General features: G+C 42.7%; 5 protein-coding genes across 10 annotated transcripts; 2 read left to right on the forward strand and 3 right to left on the reverse strand.

Annotated features, from left to right (window-relative positions):
• Positions 1-2867: 2867 nt before the first annotated feature.
• RB195_013600 (uncharacterized protein) lies at positions 2868-4524 on the forward strand (the record flags this gene model as incomplete). 2 transcript variants are annotated; one of them, XM_064203500.1, is made up of 3 exons in its annotated part: positions 2868-2987; positions 3431-3536; positions 4379-4524. In XM_064203500.1, the coding sequence occupies 3 exons, from the start codon at positions 2868-2870 to the stop codon at positions 4522-4524; spliced, it is 372 nt and encodes a 123-aa protein (XP_064059381.1). The 2 variants fall into 2 exon arrangements, with proteins under 2 accessions (XP_064059381.1, XP_013309268.2); XM_013453814.2 differs by lacking the exon at positions 4379-4524 and having other exon boundaries at positions 3431-3607.
• RB195_013601 (uncharacterized protein) lies at positions 4375-6685 on the reverse strand (the record flags this gene model as incomplete). 3 transcript variants are annotated; one of them, XM_064203502.1, is made up of 3 exons in its annotated part: positions 4375-4628; positions 4708-5219; positions 5320-5528. In XM_064203502.1, 3 exons carry the CDS (start codon positions 5526-5528, stop codon positions 4375-4377), a joined length of 975 nt encoding a protein of 324 aa, XP_064059382.1. The 3 variants fall into 3 exon arrangements, with proteins under 3 accessions (XP_064059382.1, XP_064059383.1, XP_064059384.1); XM_064203501.1 differs by lacking the exons at positions 4375-4628; positions 5320-5528 and adding an exon at positions 6120-6685 and having other exon boundaries at positions 4691-5219; XM_064203503.1 differs by lacking the exons at positions 4375-4628; positions 4708-5219; positions 5320-5528 and adding an exon at positions 6107-6685.
• A 1631-nt stretch (positions 6686-8316) lies between these two features.
• On the reverse strand, positions 8317-10011 carry RB195_013602 (uncharacterized protein; the record flags this gene model as incomplete). 2 transcript variants are annotated; one of them, XM_064203505.1, is made up of 4 exons in its annotated part: positions 8317-8776; positions 8864-9121; positions 9198-9797; positions 9896-10011. In XM_064203505.1, the coding sequence occupies 4 exons, from the start codon at positions 10009-10011 to the stop codon at positions 8317-8319; spliced, it is 1434 nt and encodes a 477-aa protein (XP_064059385.1). The 2 variants fall into 2 exon arrangements, with proteins under 2 accessions (XP_064059385.1, XP_064059386.1); XM_064203504.1 differs by having other exon boundaries at positions 8864-9003; positions 9164-9797.
• A 333-nt stretch (positions 10012-10344) lies between these two features.
• On the reverse strand, positions 10345-10959 carry RB195_013603 (uncharacterized protein; the record flags this gene model as incomplete). Its single annotated transcript, XM_064203506.1, has 1 exon — positions 10345-10959. One exon carries the CDS (start codon positions 10957-10959, stop codon positions 10345-10347), a length of 615 nt encoding a protein of 204 aa, XP_064059387.1.
• A 1075-nt stretch (positions 10960-12034) lies between these two features.
• Positions 12035-19573, forward strand: RB195_013604 (uncharacterized protein; the record flags this gene model as incomplete). Of its 2 annotated transcripts, XM_064203508.1 has the most annotated exons (4): positions 13691-13828; positions 14481-14558; positions 15702-15782; positions 19541-19573. In XM_064203508.1, the coding sequence occupies 4 exons, from the start codon at positions 13691-13693 to the stop codon at positions 19571-19573; spliced, it is 330 nt and encodes a 109-aa protein (XP_064059389.1). The 2 variants fall into 2 exon arrangements, with proteins under 2 accessions (XP_064059388.1, XP_064059389.1); XM_064203507.1 differs by lacking the exons at positions 15702-15782; positions 19541-19573 and adding an exon at positions 12035-12086 and having other exon boundaries at positions 13653-13828; positions 14481-14600.
• Between the last annotated feature and the right edge of the window lie 131 nt (positions 19574-19704).

Consider the following 19704-nt stretch of genomic DNA (forward strand, 5'->3'; position numbering starts at 1 on the left):
ATGACAGTAAACTCTGCCTTGATAACGCCTCCGAAAAAGTTGAGTTAGGGTTCAAGCGCTTATTGGTTGATCTCTCTACCACGCCCTCACGCGTACTTGTCCCGAGTGTGTGGGTCGGAACTGTTAGGAGGCCGAAAGTCTTTTGATCAAAACACGAGGACATTGTCACAGAGCCAATTTTGGACCAAACGCGTCGCCCGAGTGAGCGTTTTTTTCTTGTTGAAAGGTATTCGGTATACAGTATACGGTACAAAATTCAGGCTAGTTCCTAAAACCACGTATATTGTAGACGATTGAAGGACTTATTGTGAGTATGTTATTGTGAACAGCTAACAGGCCAAAAGTACCGAGAAATCTGCATTTATACATTAGGAATGAAGCACATTCAACCGGCAGAGCACATCGCTCCCCCAACTAGGACATGTAATATAAACTGTACATTTTTGTAATATAAATTATACTTCCATGCAAGTTGGAGTGAACGTCTTTAGGAGTAGAGGAAAGACGGACGTTGCTGTAGTAGTGCAGCGCTCACCAGATTCATCCTTTTTCGCTGACTTTGCCTAGTATGTGTATTTGTATGTGTGTCACCGTGAAAGATAGAATCCTCTCTGGCTCCAGCTCTCCAGCTTGGCTCCTCTACTATTAATCAGATACATGTACAATACTAAGCAGCAAAAATGCGCCAGGACAAACAATAAACTTGGTAGTTAATTCTCAAGCATAAATATAAGCATATGATAAGATATATTTTTTAGCTCAAGGCAGCGGTTTATGCTCATAAGCATTGAGCTGTCTTGAGCTAAAAAGTATATTTTTAAGTTTGCTTTCAATTTTGGTTGTGTTCGTGCTAATTTTCTACAAAAAGGTTAAGTTTTCTTGCAACGACTCACCCATCTCAAAAATGAACTTGGGGCCAAGCGGCATGAATCTCGATGCAGCTGTGACTGAAGTGGGACCTTACTCAGCTCCGCATTTTGATTGCAGCAAGCGAATATCCCTCGACTGGAAACCATATATCCACCAATTTTTAAAGTGCAGCAGTCTATGCAGCAGCCTTCCTGTCGTTTTAACCTGACTATAACGGTCGGCGAAAATTTCGACGTTAGGCTTTCCGCGGTGTTAGGCACGTCCAATCATACTCTGCAAATCACACTGAGAACGAAAAGACTCATGAAACCAGAAATAAGATGACATGTCGATGGAAAGCTCGAAGGAAACAATTTATCTAAAGAACGAATCCGACTTCCCAATATACAGTTGGAAAAGTAAAGGTCATATGATTCACCGAACAGTGGATGGAAACACTTGCACACAAGGAAGAAACAGTAATAAATGCACCCGAATTGCAGCACAGCAAACTAGTGCTCGTGCTAGTGAGCATGACATAAATTCAAAATGGTGGTGCTAAATTGGACGCTTATACCACATTTTTATTATTTCGCTCCGTCATCCGTCTTATGGCTATTGCTTTTTGATAATGCGGCGTAAGGCATTGAGTGATCGTTTGCATAATTGTGCTGACAGATACAGCCATATAAAAACTACCGGTGAATTAAACATCTCCGCTCATTTCTTCCTCTTCTATCTCCTGCTTTCCACTTCTTTCAAAGACTTTTTTTGCTTCTATCTGATGAAACAGCAAATCAACTAACAGAGCATCAATGAAAACTATGTTCTGTTTTCGATAATCGTTTATTTTATTGGATGGGTGATGAGAAGAAAAAACTGATCCTTAACGTTGTGAAATTCTGTAATATGTTTACTCTTGAACTGAGTGAAGCCCATTTAAAATTTTTCTTGTGATTTTAGGGTCTTCAGTTCAAGCAACCAGTTTGTTATGACTACACGTTGTTGTGAAAATAATGCAGATTCCCACATTTCTAACCTTGAAATGCCAAAAAGAATGGCTCTTTTTCATTTTATGAAACAGTTTCTAGCCAATTCAGGACCTTTACAATCAGTCAATTTCTGAGAATGAGCAATTTACCTGTGTCGTCAATTAAAGGTACCATCCTACGTTCACGAACTTTCTAGAGCTGTCCTCTCTGTTTCAAGTGCACGAAAGTGATGTTTGCTATGGTTTTCCGCATTACGCTCACCTCGAAAAATAATACCAAAGTAGGCTTACGTATCCACTGAGGATTTATTTTACAAAATAGCTCCGATATGTGTACAGTCGCTCAAAAACACCTAATGCCGGTGCAATCAAATAAAGGCCGCGATTGATGGGACACGTAGGAGCTAGTACTTGCGATCGAGGCAAGATTCTCGCATGCTGCAGAGACGAATGAAGGTGCCATCTCGATCGCAACTGCCAGGTGGTGCTCCAGATTCAACATTTTCGCTAACTTTGTCTTCGTGCATTTGTATGTGTGTCGCTCTTAAGCTAAGGATACTTACTGGATATACAGCTTCAGCTTAGGTCCTGTAGTACTAATCAGACAATAACCAGATACATAGCCCGAGCGCAGCTGCTGATCCACCAAGCACTAGGGTTCAGGACGTTTTAGCTGCACTATAAGAGCATAAAATTCAAACAGGAGCAAAGATAAGGGGATAGTAAGTAACTTGTGATTTAATCTTGTTCAATCCGTTGGTTAGATTTAGTTGCAACACAGATTTACTCACTCTCCACTTCAGAAATATTATGTTCTCTGTGTAAAAAAGATTGTATGATTAAGATATCTAAGCATGAAACAGGGTCCAAAGTGATTATATCGGTTTTCTGACAAGTAAAAACCAACAGAATTAATACAGGTAAAGCTGTATTGTTTTCTGCACAAATCAAGTAAATAGTCACTGCAGACACTACACTGTAGACACTACAGAAACATATTTAAACAGGTGGTACATAGCGAGTAGCGATGGTCTCACCTCGTCTCTTAGGAGATCTAATATGTGCAATATTCGCTGGAACAATCGCTGTCTTCGTTCATGCTCAAGAAGAAGAAGGCTGGGTGACTTTCGATGGTAATCAATATGGGGTAAGGATAAATTTCAAATTCCATTACACATGTACAATTGTTCTTATCATAGCATTGTCAAAAAAGAGGCTCTGAGGTTTTGTTTTGCATCACACGCATAGTGAAAGCCATCCAAAGAAGTTCAAAAAAAGTAGAGATCTGGTGCATGATAACTTGCCAAAAATGGAACCATTATTGAGATTATTGTCGAGTTCACAAATTAGTCGCAGTCTGAAAGAAACTAAAATATCTGGCTTTGAGCTTACGGTATTAAAGCGGAGAGGGGAAAATCAAGAGTGCACAACCGTGTAAAAAAATGTGCACGTCGGAAATCCTGTTCGTCAATCACAAAAAAAGAATCGTTATTACTTTTAATTCAAATGCATTTCAACATCATTCACTTCCACAAACTCTAAAAAGCATATTTTTTGAATAAACACCTTAAACAACAACAACTATTTTAGTTTTTCGACCATGAAGCTACATTCGATGAAGCTGAAGAAATTTGTGTTCAGTACGGGGGCCATTTGGTTTCCATACACAGCCAGGCCGAAAACGACTTTGTATACTGTAAGTGTTGTAATCGTGCGTACAAAATGCAACTCATACGCTTTGAACAAATCGGTGTTTTGCACAAATGAAAACAACTTGGTCTAATATTTCATATCTGAAGTAAATCTGCTATGACTGCTACCTGCTCGCGCTGGCCCTGCTTGAAGTAGATGCAGTACGGAAATCAAGTGTTTATTCCGGCAATAAGTGAGCTATAAAAGCTACATAGATATAGATATTTCCAAATACAGGGTGCCCGTAACGTCATGGTGCCCTTCTGACCGGTCACAGGACAAGAACAAAACAGGATAGAAATGTGAAATTTTTACCAAATAAAGGAAAACCCTCCAATTTTCCACAGCGTGATGCCCACGCGTGTATGCGCACAGGTGAAGACGCAATACCATATACTGCGCAGCAGATCTCGACCCTAAGTGTTGAAGTGTTAACGCTACATAGGAGTGTCCAGTGTGCTCTGTGCCCTTAGCAGTGTGTGGTAAAAGCTTAAAGGCATCACCTCACGAATCTGAGAAGGTACGGATTTCAGGTGGAGTATTTGCATTCGGGATCGTAGATTTTGAAGAGAAGGGTGATTCCATCCATTTCTCCCTAATTGCAGTAAAAAACGGCTCGGGCGATATGGCTTCGAGTGATCTGGCGAACTGATTTCTACAAAGAACTCTTAAGGTTCAGTTCGGCCTCTCGTCGTGACAAGAAACTTTTCTCTATCGATAATTTGAAAATCTACAGCTGTTGGAACGTTTTTAACACTGAGCACCGTCTAGTTCTTTCCAGCTTTGAAATACAGTTTCATAAGAGAAACCGACGAGTTCCTCCTTGAATGAAAATGGACATGTCAGGTTTGGACAATGAAGAATGCAGAACGATGTTCGCGGATGTGAGTCATGTTAGTGTCACCTTGATCACCTTGACTCCCGTTGATCTTCGAACTGGTCGAGCGGGAGCCAGTAATTTTTCCATTTGCCCCGATCGCGTGCCACAGTAGCCCAGTGGTTCCTTCTTTCGCGTTGGACACGAAGAACATCATCTTTTTTTGAAGCACTTCATGAAGAAATCTGACCGTCGGGTTGGCGGTCTTCCTGTAGTGCCCTTAATATCGCGGGGAACCCAGCCGCTCACGGCTCTGGTCCAACAGTTGTCGTTAAAGCGCATCACGTGTCCGGCCTACCTGATTTTACTTTCCTTGGCAAACGCTGCGGCGTCTCTAATCTTCGATCGTTGACGTAGGAGACAGCCACAGCCAATTCGGTCAGCATTCGTTCCGCTTGGTTGATGCTAGGTGTTATCAGTACAATGTCATCAGCAAAGTGCAAATGGTGTAGCTGCCGACCATCAACCTTCACTCCAACGTCGTACCAATCCAACTTTCGCACTGCGTTCTCGCGGGTGGCTGAGAATATTTTGGGTGAGATTGTAACACCCTGTCGGACCCCCCTCTTCACGTCAATGATGATATTCTTGTAGAATGGCGAAATTTCGGTCGTGACGTTACTGTGCAACTCTCGAAGTACCTTTATGTACAGAGGAGGGACGCCTTGGTTGTCCAAGGCTTCCACGACAGCTTCTGTCTCAACTGAGTCGAAGGCCTTCTTCAAGTCGATGAAGGTGAGACAGAGCGGGACCTTGTACTCTCGTGATATCTCGATGAGTTTCGAAACAATGTGAATGTGGTCAATCGTGCTGAATCCTTTTCGAAGCAATGCTTACTCTCATGGCTGCCCTTCATTCAAGACTTTTCAATCCTAGTAAGAATCTCTCTTGTAAAGAGCTTGTAAATGACGGACAGTAAGCAGATTGGGCGACGCCGATGTCATGTGGATTTCCCTTTTTATACAACAACACGGTCTTGCTGGTCTTCCACTGTTTAGGAACCTTGCATTCCGACAGATAACGTGTAAAGAGCCTCGCCAGGGTGTTGATGAGTACTGGCGGAAGGCTCTTCAGGTGTTCTGGTCTTATCGTGTCGGGACCGGTACCGTACGATTTCATACTGACATGATAGTATGTCGTATTTCGGACAGGAGAACCTCTGGAGTGACATGTCCCTCTTCCCTCAAATGGTGAGGAGACAGGTGGATATGGCTATCGAAGAGATCAGAGAAGAAGTCATAGATGATTTTCTCCATCCCCCTTCTCAATGCAATAGTTGTTACCTTCGGGTTCCGGAGAGCAGTCATCGTTCTCTTGCGACTGGCGAAGTTTCTACGGGCATAGTGGATGCTTTTTCCCGCCTCTGCAGCTTCAGCCAGTACTTCTGCTCTTCTCTCTTTAAGGCCTTCCTTTATCGCCTCTCTGCAAAGCCTTGCGAGCACGGACGTGAGTTCTTGGTTCCCTGCGGCTCGTGCTGCTCCACGCTAGCGTATCAGCTCAAGAGCTTTAAGAGACAGGTGTCTCTTGGTGGTTTTAGAACTCTCAGCCTTCTTCGCGCAGTCGTGAAGGTGTTCAACGAGCCGGTCATATTCCTCGTCGATGTTGTCTATTGCGGAATCTTCCCAAAAGCCGGCTAACGTGGCGAAGGGATCCCAGTTAATAGTACTTACTCACTTAGATACTTAGATGTCCCGTCTTCACTTGACGTACGGGCCCCAGCATCCCTTCCACTCGTTTCGTTCCCTCGCGATTGTCATCCAAGATGTTCTCAAGTTTTGTGAGTGACGTTGAAGAGGTTCTTGAGCCGTATCCAGCTGAGAGCTCAACTGGTGCATCCGTGTAGCGAACACGTCACCGCATCTCGTTGGCGGTCTCCCTCGAGGGTGTTTAGCATCTCTTGGGATCCACTCTAGCGTTCTTTTAGTGCAATTATCGTCGATTCTTTTCATGATGTGAACGGCACATCTATGTTTTGCTTTCGATACGTGTTCCGCTGGGTTGCGAAGACGGAACATTCCTCCTAAGTCGGAGCTGCGAAGACCGGCTAGGTGTTGTGTGCGTCGTTTAAACTTCAGAAGACATCCCTCAAGGGCTCTGTGGGTAGTAAGTAGCTTCCCAAACGTGGCAGCGGTGTCTGCCCACGTCTCCACCGCGTAAGAAACAGAGCGCTGGAAGAACTGTCGAGAACTGTCGAACAGATGGGCACGAAGATCTTGGTGCGTCAGTTGGTCCGTAGCTTCCCTGACGGCTGCGAATGCTCCCCATGCTGCTCTCATTTTTCTATTCAGTTCTTCATTCAAGTCGTTTTCTATTCTATATTTCGTTTTTTATATGTATGACGGAGTTTCACCGATTTGGGAGCCTTCAGGCAGTGCTCCTCCGTCCTCGCAGTAAGCGTTCTTCATGAACTGTGTCTTCTTTCTGTTTGTTCGCAGTCCTACTCTCTTACCTGCTTTGTTCAATTCGTTAAGCATCGTTTCTGCTTCATTGGTACTGCTCGAAAAGAGAACGATGTTGTACGCGAAACGAAGGTTCGAGAGAAATCATCCATCAACACGTATGCCCTTTTCTTCCGAAGAAAGTGATTTCATTATCCATTGCAATGCAGCCATGAACATCTTCGGTGATATAGTATCGCCTTGTCGTACAGAATGAGTATGGTGAGAGGGGGGTGGAAAAGGTGTATCCTAGTCGTGCATCGATCGTAGCAATTGGCTTATGTCCTCTCATACGACGCGTTTACACCTGACCAGCGCTGACAGCATTGCATTCCTTTCTACGCTGTCAAAGGCTTTCTCATAGTCGACGAAGGTTGAAGGCATCACCCCACAATCTGAGGTGGTGCAGATTTCAGGTGGAGTATTCGTATACAGGATGGGAGACTACGGAGAGGGGGGTGATTCCGTACATTTCTTCCTAATTGCCGTAAAAAACGGCCCGGAAGATACGGCTTCATTCGTTTTTGCGCACCATTTTGTACAAGAGGTTCGATTGGAGCGCGCCAGTCTTGTGCGGCGCCGTATCTTCCGGGCCGTTTTTTACGGCAATTAGCAAGAAATGGACGGAACCACCTCCCTTTCCGTAGTCTCCCATCCCGTATATGAATACTCCACCTGGAATCTGCACCAACTCAGATTCGTGGGGTGATGCCTTTAAAACAAGGGGCAGGCGGTATTCCCGGCAAAGGAGCTGAACCCCTGGCGAAATCCAGCTTGCTCTCAAGGCTGGGCTTCATCCAGCATCCTAGATATGCGCGTGAGAATGATCTTGGTGAATACTTTGCATAACACGCTCAGCAAGCATATCGGATGTAGTTCCGAAGGTCCTCTTGGTCACCTTTCTTATGGATAAGAATATATAGATATATATAGATAGTTCGCGAGGTTGAGGTCTTCCACTGCTCTGGGATCCTTTCCTTCTGAAGGTGTTATGCGATTTGCGATAGTGATTTCATTATCCATTGCAATGCAGCTGTGAACAGCTTCGGCGATATAGTATCGCCTTATCGTACCCCCTTTCCAATAGGTATGGTGAGAGGGCGGTGGAAAAGATGTATCCTAGTCGTGCATCGATTGTAGCAATGGGCTAATGTCCTCACATACGACGCGTCTACACCTTGATCGACCAGCGCTGACAGTATTACATTCGTTTCTACGCTGTCGAAGGCTTTCTCATAGTCGATCAAGGTTAGAACAAGGGGCAGGCGGTATTCCCGGCAAACCTCTATGACCTTCGACACGGTCTGGATGTGGTCCAAGCAGCTGAACCCCTGGCGGAATCCAGCTTGTTCTTCAGGCTGGGCTTCATCCTAGATATGCGCGTGAGAATGATCTTGGTGAATACTTTGTATAACACGCTCAGCAAGCATATCGGACGGTAGTTCCGAAGGTCCTCTCGGTCACCTTTCTTATGGATAAGAACGGTTCGCGAGGTCTTCCACTGGTCTGGGATCCTTTCTTTCTGACGGTAGGATGTCATGTGCGCTGCTAGGATTACATGAAGCGGATGGCCACAAGCCCGAAGAGTCTGCTGATATAAAATCAGGCCCGGGGGCTGTGCCAGGTTTCATGCTCTTGATAGCGACTCGTACTTCCAAAGGGAGAATCCGTGGTGGAGCTTCACCAGTGGGGATGATCGGGCTTGACACAGGAGTTGATGAACGGAAAACGTTCGAGTAGAACCTCTTCGTGATGATTTCCACCTCACGACGAGAAGACGTGCGAGTCCCGTCTTCGCCCAGCAAGGTTGCTAGCGGAATATTATATTCGCGGAGATCCCTGCGGCACTTCTTTAGACTCGTTCTTCTTTGTGCTGTTTCCAGAATCTTCTTCTGCCTGTATTTCAGGAGATCCTTCTGCAACGCTTTTCTGCAGCTAGTGTTTGCTACTAACCACTGAATGTGCGATGCATTCGGATCAAGCCTCAAAGCCCTTCTTCTTTCCAACAATTGTTACCTGGTCTTTGAAACTCGATCCGGATTTGTCGTGCGTGGCTTCGATGCACGCTCAGCGCAGGCTCTTAATCCTCTGAGCAGCATCTCATAGTCCACGTTTGGGTCCTCCTCGATGTGCCAGTCACCTTGGGACAAGGAGTCCTCAAGTACGCAATCGTCGTAGACTACTTCTTTTCTCCTTCGTTGCCGATAGCAGATGATCTTTTCCTTGGTTTGGCTAAGTCGTGTTTTCGCACGAAGGAGACGGTGGTCAGAACCACTACAAAAGGATGGTACTGCTGAGACGTCAAGTAGACACCACCTCCGGTTGGTGAGTATGTGGTCGATCTCCGCACGAGTCGCGCCATTGGGCGATTCTCATGTCCACCGACGATGATCTTTTTTCATGAAAAGAGAGTTCCCATGAAAGAGGCGAGCGGCGGACAACAGCCCGGCGGACGTTGCCATTTTCTTCCTCCCCTAGTCCAAATCTTCCAATCCTGTATTTCTCTTCTGTGGCCTTTCCTAGTTTTGCGTTGAAGTCTCCGACAACGAATTTATAGAAGGACGTCTCGTTGCGGATTACTTCCTCCAGCTCCTCGAAAAACGTGTCCAATTCAGATGCTGATGTTGGTGAATAGCAGTTGATGACACTGATGGGTTTTTGCCGCAGAGGGCGGAGACAAAGAATGGCCAGAAGTGGTGACAGGATCCCGTGAGAATCGACAAGATGGACGACAGATGGGTGCACAACAAAACCAACACCGCCTACATTTCGCGACGGAACCTTCTCTCCACGAATGACGAGTGTACCGCCATTCATCTGTCGTACGTCATTCCTTCTGCACTTGGTCTCCTGCAGAGCAATCACGTGAAATATGATACGCTCTGCAGCTCCGAGAAGGGCATGCAGGTCAGCGTCTGTGGAAACTGTTCTCGCATTGTAAGTACACAGTCTGAGACAGTCTCCATGGCGAGTCGTGCGTGTGTCGCCTTGGTCCAGAATCAATGACGTCCTGACCAACCTGAGATTTGAGATTTGATCGCCCCTCACCGGTCTCGAGTGGCAAAAAGACTTTTCCCCAAACTAAGCAGCCATGCCACGGCGAGCTTAGTTGCACCACAGGTCGTCGCCCAGCCTATATGGATCAGAGAGCCAACTTGCGACATTTTGCAAAGACGGTGGTGAATCTTAGAAGTGGTTTACTCTTAGCTAGGCTTCCGATTCCGAGAAGTCGGAACGTCGGATGTGTCGAACTCCTTCTCAGCTTGGGAGACCCTGCCGAAGAACGAACCTCCGCTGTGCATCGCAGTCCGACGCCCAGTGTCACCTCCGCGCCACTATGAGACGGTAAACCGTTGTGGAGGGTTAATGATAGCTCTGGGATTTCTCTCTCTGGATTTGGCGGCTTTCTCTGCTCTCCTTGTAAAGGAAAATCTTCCTCGGAGGAGACGATGGTCCCCAGGCAGAACCTTTTATTAATGATGATGTGGTCTATTTCATTATGGTACCCTCCACCGGGTGACTCCCATGTCCAGCGTAGAGAAGAGAGCTTCTGGAATTGCGAGTTCCCATGGATGGTCTTGGTCGTCATGATGAGCTCGGAGAGCCTCTCTCTCTGGCCATTCCATTGTAGACCGATGTGAAGTTCCTAAGGGGCTTCTTCTTGGGCCAACGTTGGCGTTGAAATCGCCAATTATGACCTTGTAGAATGCATGATCTTCTCGGTAGAACTTTTCTAGGTCCATATAGAAAGCTTCGACTTCTTCTTCATCGTAGCTTGATGTTGGAGCATAAGCGACGAAGATAGTCAAAGCTGGTGTTGGACCACATCTTCTTATCCGCAGACGTCTGATTCGGGTGGTAAGTTGTTCGACAGAGTCGATGTTCTTTGCCATATTCGTGTTGACGAGGACGCCAACTCCACCAACACCTCTACTGTCGCATGTTCCTAAGAACAGTTCTTCTCCGGTTTCATATACGGCGTTGAGAGGGTGAGGTCGCCTCGTCTCTGTCAGTCCGATGACGTCGTACTTGATCTTCTTGGCTTGCATAATCAGATCTTCGATGGCCTCTTCTGATGCAAGCGTACGTGCGTTATAAGTACAGATCGCCATCCTAGTCCTTTTCCGTTTTGGTAGCCTACATGACTCCTGCAACCCCGTCCTACCTGGGGCTTCCGTACCAGGCTTTCCTCCGGAATCAGGAGACTCTTTTCTATTACTGTATTTTGCATAAAAATTTTAAAACCCATAGACAGGTTGCAAGCCTCTAGTCCCATGAGTTTCTGGGAGAACTTCCGTTCTCCAGGTGTGAACATGTGGAGCTTATTTGTTGGAGGCGACTCCAAACCGCCTCCCTTGCACCTCCCAGTCACTTGATTGCAGGCTTTTGACCGGATCGACGTGCGGGATACAACGATGTCATGAGTCAGTCCTGGCTGGAGTCCATCCCCTGAATTCACCTGCGTCTCTGGGCAAGCACAAGGTCGCTTTTGGTCCGCGATTAGCCCCTATCCGCCATTAGTTGGGAAGAAAAGAAAAGATGAGAGAGAAAAGACGAAAAAACATTCCAACAATTTTTTGGCAGAAAACAACAACAGAAGTCGTATTCTATTTTAGGAAAAACTTATTTATTAGGCTGGTATATGTTCGATTTTTCAATAGATTTTTCAAAAACTAGAATTGACAAGTGAGGATTGAGTAATTTTGCCTTTGACACATAGCTACCGTCGATTCAAAGTTAATGTTGAGATATTTTGCTTTTGAATCGAGCTCGTCGCTTCGTTGAGAGTAAGAGGTTGTCTGTCTGGTTAGTTGTATGCGAAACAAAGGGTTTTTTCGCGATTCATTCGTTTGAATAATTCGAGCAGATCAGTTGGAGCCACGAAAATCGCAACCATTTGGCTAAATATTTGAGGAAACGGCGAGTAGAGGTGCGGAGAAGAAAACACACCAACAGTAGCTTATTCGGTTCTCCTCATATCACGTACTCTCCGGCGAAGCGGTGGACTGTTGTTGAGTGTTCACACGTTTTCTGCTTGACGATTAGTCGAGTCTTAAGTTTTAAGATAAGATTACTTTCTTCTTATTATACTGGAAATGCTATAGTTTTTTTTTTGATTGTTTCATGTCCTTAAGTGAGCGAACTGCAATGAAACCTGCTATCTGACGAATGCTTGTCTCAAGAAGAATGGCAAGCGGTAATCCGCTGCTGCGTTGCATCGATGTCGGTTACGGATGCAGTGAGCTTCACACCTGGAAAAACGCCAAACGCTGCGCGCAGGCATTAATAACTGACGAAAGGTGTTAATACGGGCCTTGGTCCTCGAAACGGAAAAAACCGTAACACTTGCTATTTTCTGTATTTTCTTAATTTTAAAGTACTAACTTTAGACTACTATCTTTTTTACTTTCCATTTAACGCCGGATTTTGCAAAACCGAAGGCGAAAATCTCCGCTAAAGCTGTCTACAATCGAATGCAAGAGAAACCTATTGGGTTGTGGGACGCAAGAAGAAACGTAGGAGTATGACCGAAAGAGTTAAATAAAATAAATTGAGGCAAAAAAGAATATTTTCTTAACGAATGAGGCTGTCTTGATTAATGTTCATCCTTGGTCAAAATAAACGGCGAGATACTTCTAGGATACAGAACCCTAAAAAAACATAGTCAGGAGTTCGTTTGCCTTCCTCCACAATGTTTCCTGTTTCTGAGAAATCAAGGAATCACATGGTCCTACATGTGCGATGAGGACAGCGCGATCTCGCTACTAAGCCATTTAAAATCAGTAAACTTGCTGCTTACCATTTTTTTCGTTGTAGGTAAAAAGTAAACAGAGAATGAATAGGAAAACAGTTGAAATCGACTTGTATTTATATTACAAGTTAGTATTTTATTAATTCTAATCACTAATAAGTTGACGGTAATACTTTTATGTGTTCAAAGGCAAGCAAATACTAGATTTTCCGACCAACAAGCGGGAGAACAGGAAGCTTCAATTTGCACTGGTCTAAATTCAGACGAAAACTCTTCTCAACTATGTTTAACTCCGTTTTCTGCAGAGTTATGCGTTGAATTAATCTACTTCCAGCTGAAATCATGTATAGTCCAAACTCGAAGATATTCAAAAGCAGGCTATCCTAATTAAATGTCTTACCTATTCTAGGTATGAGGGAGACCTAAAATCTCATTGTTTCAGAGACGTGGAGCAGGCTCCTCTTCTAACAAGCGACCACGATAAGCATTGGGTTGATATGCGTTTTTAGCTCACTGTTTAGTTCCTCTTTTTTTGTTGTTCATTATGACGTTAGCTAACAGGAATTCTGCCTTGATATGCTCCTTTTCAAATTCGTCCCTACAGTTGGTCCTTATTCTCTTCTGGTGGTGGAAAGCCGTCCAAGGATAGCAAAGTTGGTGAGACCCTGCGATTGAGGTCCCCCTACCCGTTCGCCCAGGGTCCCTGACGGATTCCTCCGTTTGAGGTTAAATTGGTCACCCAAACCTTGGTATCTATCGACGGTTTATCTACCGTAGCGTTCTGGGTCTCGGAAAAGGGTCTCGCGTGATTATTTCTCACCTTCTGTAGCAGGAGAATGGCTTGCTTTGAAAGGCCAGTCTTGTTGTGTAAAATCCAAGCGAAATTCTAGTGAGCTCTGTTCAATCTTGTTTTTTTTTGGTTTTATGGCACACCTGCAGGTGTTTTCAATAAATAAATAATAAGCAATTTGGCGATAATAGATTACATGTTCTTATTATGTGCTTTAAATTATCTTACAACATGGTTAGTCGAAAATGATTTTATGATTTAAGCTCTGACACGTCCACTAACATCACACTCCTATAGTGAGATGGTTTGGCTTGGTGGAAGAAAATCTCCACCGCCTTTAAACGATAAATGGACATTTACCGATGGCAGCCCATTCGACTATACGAACTGGGACACCGGGGAACCTAATAACTATGACGGAAAGGAGAACTGTCTGCAGGTTTGTAAAGTTACATTTCCTTATTGATTCCCTCCATTGAATGTTGATATGTTCAATACGCCTGAGAGAAGCATGCTAACTTTTACACATAAAGTTGATGCACTTTTATTTTGAATCAATCCTACTATGTAGAGGTGAAGGAACCATCTTTTAACCTCCATGTAGTGGTTACTTCAGTCTTTTTCATGGGGTGAGTGCGAACCTCAGCTCTGGCTTCACTCTCCGGTTGCTTTACCCTTGTCGTGAGCTTTATCATAGATAGTAGTGATCACAAAATTCTGACTTCCATTCGTTTCATTTCAGCAACCGCAAAGTTTGTTCCACTCGTTTCCGGGACGTCTCTTTGTATATGTTTATGTAGTAACTAGGTTAAAACCATTGCATTTGTGATCAAATAGTTTTTAATTTTTCTAAACTTCAAAAAAAATCTGCAATAAACAAGTTTACCCGGCGAGATATTATTCATTCATATGTTGCAAAATGCCTTCAACGGAACATTCTTTTCTCATTATATTACAGTAGGTAAATTAGAATGAACAAAATATTACTGATAATGAATAGCATTCACATGAGGAGCTTCTCTCAAAATGTACGAAAACCTCTCAGAAAATGAACCAATGCTGGAACGAGGTCTCTCTTATTTAATTTCCAGCTACTGTTTGACCAAAACATTGGACGTGAAGAGAAACGTTGGAACGACATCACATGTGACTCTCGAATGCCTCACTTCGTTTGCAAAAGAAGTTGTCATTTTTATCGAGATAGAAGATAAACGACGCATTCTCCTTAAAGTGTTAATAAAGATATGTTAAAGTGAATACTTCTTAGGGATTTGTAAGTAATTTAGTCTTTCCTCTTCTAAATGGTTTCATATGGTTGCAAAGCCATCAATAGGTCAACGTTAAATTTGTCCAGAGAAGATAGAAAAGAAATCGAGGAAGTTTGCCGTTCCTTGAACAACTTCCATATAGGCGTTCCTCTCGTAAATTTGGTGGTCCGGTTTTTTCGTAAAATACTTTTCATTGGCTTATAACGCTGTCGAGAAAGTAAGAGAACTGAGACGTTCAGAAAAAAAAGCAGTGAAAACGAGACTACTCTTCACCAAGAAGTGACCAGGCGTTCTGAGTTCATTAGGAGAACTATGTGCTGTACTACCTCGGAAGATATCTTCTTCGCACTAAAATGTTCTTCATTATTGTAATGTACACCTTTTCATTAACATTCAATGTGTCACTTACGAACCTTCCTCCATCTTTTGGAAAGCTTTTCACGTCAGGAAATCAAGCAAGAACCTGATTTGTTGTATTCCACCTGATTTATCCACAGATGTTTTATCAGTTTTAAACTTTCCGACAAAGTAGCGTGCTAGGAAGAAATGTCCTTGCAAAGGCCAATGAAAGTTCGATGTTTGAACGAAATATAAGTTTATTAGAAATGTACTTCTTGAATTGGATAATGATTAATCGCTCCGAATTTATTGCGAAACGAAATTCGCCTTCAATACATTGACCACAATGCATATTTCTTGCAGTTTCGATGATTTTCCTCAAGCATATTGTGACCTTATTGAACATAGTTCTAATGAATCACCTTCAAAAACTGATAAATCTTCTCTTACGTGTCAAAATCGCATTTTTGGCCTGTTGCGTGAACCAGTAGAGGTCACCGGGGACCTGATACTCAGGGAAGCGTCACTCTCACAAGGTCACATTATCCTCAATGTGTTAACAGATCATATAATTGAATTATGAGGCGACTACTGCCGTAGCTTGAACCGTCCACTACCTTTTCAAATTTGCTGTCCTGCAGTGAGCGAAAAAAACAAAACTCCAAAGATTTTGCCATTTTGTACTTAATTCTTTACTTTTTTTAGTATCGTCTTTACGCTGAAGCAGTTGTGAAGGCAGCCGTTGAGAATGGTGCAAGTCATTTGGATATTTCCGGAGAACTTGCGGTAAGAACTTTTTTGAAGAGAACTCATGAAGTTAAACAAAATGTGGTGTGGACTAAAAGACTACATAAACCAGGATAATCAAACAAATAGAAATAGAGTGGGAAGAACTTTACATCATTATATCCGTTCATTTTAATTTTACGAAGAACTAGTCATAAATAGTCTTGAAAGTGCGCAAAAATTGTCTTTCACTAATCCTTTGAACTCGTCAGGATGATATGCGCATTTGTGAAGGAAACATTTTATGTTGTATAATTCTACACATAAGGGCAGCATATCACGAAATTGATGGTATGGACGGCCAATTGTTTCACGGCACCCTGCGCAATCCCTGTCATAGGATTAATAAGAAAATAAATGGTCCAACGTTTGTGATTTGAAAAGATCCTATTTTCGATTCCAGTACACACTGGATCTAGTGCCACGAATGAAGAATACTGTTTGGAAGACATATCTTAATTTTTTTTAAAAGAAATTCCCGGTCTCCTTTTACAAGAAGAAAAAAATCAGATTTCTTATGACGTTGTGAATGTGTAGAACTATTGCCTGAATACGGCTATAACTATGAACGTCTACAAGAAATATTATATCTCGATTATCAAAATCTTGATTATCTCGATTATCAAAATCTTATCTATCTCGCAATAAAAAGTAAAAAAAAAATAAAAGTTGCGTGTATGTCTGGCATTAATCAATCCGATTGGGATGCGCAACCATGTTCACTTCAATTCAGAATCGTTTGAGGCTTACGAATGTGCAGCTGGCCTATACAATGACTTGCGGGGACTAACCGATGTGCCAAGTCAGTGTTTTTATCCTCCCAGACAAGTGTGGTACCAATTTATCGACCCCGGAGGGATGAGGAGCTTGGTGAGCACTAGGGCGGATCCGAACCTCCGTTCGATCGTGCAGACAACGGGACCTCGAACCGACTGCGCTACAACGGCCCCGGTTTAGAGTTAAACTTAAAAATGATCGCAAATGAAAGGTCGTATGAACTGCTGCAACAGATCGTGAATTTTTGCTGAAAAAATGAACTTTAGTAATTTCATGACTACTGTTGGCTGATTGATTCATTGATTGCTTTTAATCGATGATGATTACCATGACTCTTTATGGAATTCATTGCAACATTTATGAGTTTGTAGCCCAGATGCAACTAATAGTTCTTCTTTCAGATGTACATGCATGATTTCACCTAATTATGCATTCCTTTGCTTTTTTCTCATCATTAACGATACTTTTGAACCAGATAATAAATTTTGTTTTCAATTGTGTGCCGAATCGATTATTTTCGTTCATGTGTGGTATCAAATCAACTATTCTCGCAATCAACTCCACTGATTCTTATTTATAATTAAAGAAAGAAGCTTAAGCGATTTCAATTATTTCCGATAAGAAATGGACTTTAGGAAAATTGCTAGTCGATGTTTTCAATAGGTGATCAATTTTTTCTCTGCAGCCTCTTTGAAGTTGATTTCTACGTGACCAGGAACTACAATAAATAGTCATAAAGTTTGAGAAGTGGAGCTCTGCATAAATCTTCTAGAAGTACTGGAATTGTGGACAAAATAGTCCAATCGAAGAAATTTTTCAAGTTCCCGGTAAAATTTCCTGAACGAATTCTCGCCCCCGACTGGAAGTTCACAAGTAAGTCGGAGAGGCAATTTATGCATATGTTCCCCAAAGAAAGTATTATTTCACTCGAGCGAATGAAGCAATTTTTTCCTTAAATTCACTTAACTTCTCCTTCACGTATTCGTTTTTCGTTTCTACTTGAATTAAATACCGATCTAAAGACACGCTGACTTATGAACAAAAAATTATGAAGCCCATACAACACCGCCACTAACTTCTGTCCCAAAATCCGTCACAATTCTTGGGAATGGACAAAATTCAATTTTGAAAACACCATTCGAAAGCAGATGAGTTGCTGACTTCAAATATACTTCAATAATTTAGTTTTGACAAGTGTGTGACCTGAAAACAAACAAATTTCCGAAGAGAGTGGAGATTTCGAAGCCATAAATGATATCGGGTACTAAAATGCTCTAAATAACCTCCTGATTACCAATATAATAAATATTTCGTCTAATTTTGAGAAGTATTCGTTGGTGATTAGTTTCACACCTCCGCAATTGCCATTGGTATATTTAGCGAATACATCTTTGTGGAAAGAAGAGGTGCTCATAGGAGTTGGGTCAATTTCTCAAAATTAGATGAAATATTTATTTGATTCGCAACGAGGAGGTTATTTGGAGCATTTTGGAACTCCATATCATGTATGGATTCGAAATCTCCATTCTCTTCGGAAATTTACAAAAGCGCATCATTGAAGGTTAGTAAAAAGGCACGCGTTAATAGCTGTAGAAAATCGATATGTCAGGTCTGTGTTTCTATTCTCCTAGACACGTCTGGTACCAATTTATTGACCCCCGAGTGCTGAAGGACTTGGTTTCCACCAGAGCGAATTCGAACCCCCACAGTGGTAACAGCGGAACCTCTTACCGACTGCGCTACACCCCTCCGAAAAATTAAAATAAAGATAAAAATAATTGTAAAAATACAATGCTAGTGGAAATCGCATTTAAATTCATTGGTGAATGTTCTTTCAGTTTAATAACTGCTTATTTGTTGGGCAGAGTGCTTTGCTTCTTGACTTGTTGTTATTTCTATGTCGAAATACTTCTCCAAACTTACGACTGAAAATGGCAAAAATTTTCACATTTTTTGAAAAATTAAGAAGAAGGACAAAAAGAATCCTTCTATTATTACACGAGGCGGGTGTGGCGCAGTCGGTTAGAGGTCCGTTGTAGCCATACGGTCGAGGATTCGATAAATTGGTACCAGACTTGTCTGGGAAGATAAAAACACTGACTTGATCATCGGTTGGCTCCCGCAAGTCATTGTATGGGCCAACACGCGTTCCAAAACCTCAACGATTACGAATTCAAGTAAAACGCGTTGGCGCATCCCAAGTGGATTGATACGCCAATGACTTTATCCTTTTTTATCCTTTTATTATTACACTAGAGCGGGGGTATAATCGAACAGTATCTTTCAAACACTTCCAGACTACAAACTTCAAACCAATTTTCCTGTTTAATCCTGAAGCCTGAGGTGACTTGAAACAGTATAAAGTCGTGCAATGGTGAAGCAACTAATCTGTAGTTCACTAGTGCGAGCTTGATTATGTTCAATTCTTTTTTTTTCTGTTTCTGGACCGGACTTTTCTAGACTATGTAGTCCAGAAAAGGTTTGTGAAGCGCCGTTACTTGAACCGGTTTCCCAACGATGCAGCTTATTTTACGATAGAATGCTAGCGACAAGATCAACTAGATAGTGCACAAATTACCTTACCATCGTCAATACATTGTATTTTGCCTTCCTACTGTTACTCGTAATAAATTGCATAGGTGGTCAGACGGGACCACCCCGGGTGCGTGCGTTTTTTCTTTGCGTTTTCGCATGCGTTTTACTGAATTATGAGGGTAGTTGAGCTCGATTGCGTTCACACTCGTAAACTGCACCCCTATCTCCTATCATCAAGAGAGATCCAACGCTGTCAGTTTTGTGATAGGTTGCGTTCGGAGGAAGAGTCGCTTGTATCAAGGAAACTAGAAGGTAAACAGAGTGACAGATTGAAAAAACTGGAAAACTGCTGAGCTGCCTTCAAACATCGTCATAAAACGTTTGATATTGACACATGCCTCCGCATTAACTATCGATAAGTGTGCAACTCATTTTTGGTTTTTCAGCGCACTATGTCGACATTAAAAGAAGCAAATTGATTGGTGTTCGATCGAAATCGATCGAAAAGGAAAAGTCAAGGAGTCACCCAGAGAAGTATTTCCGCAAAAGTGACGATCTCAACACTATTTTCTTCATGCTTCACACTTGGCGAGTTATCTCTAACTTAGCC

Source organism: Necator americanus, chromosome V, assembly GCF_031761385.1.
Source record: "Necator americanus strain Aroian chromosome V, whole genome shotgun sequence".
Classification (NCBI taxonomy): domain Eukaryota; kingdom Metazoa; phylum Nematoda; class Chromadorea; order Rhabditida; family Ancylostomatidae; genus Necator; species Necator americanus.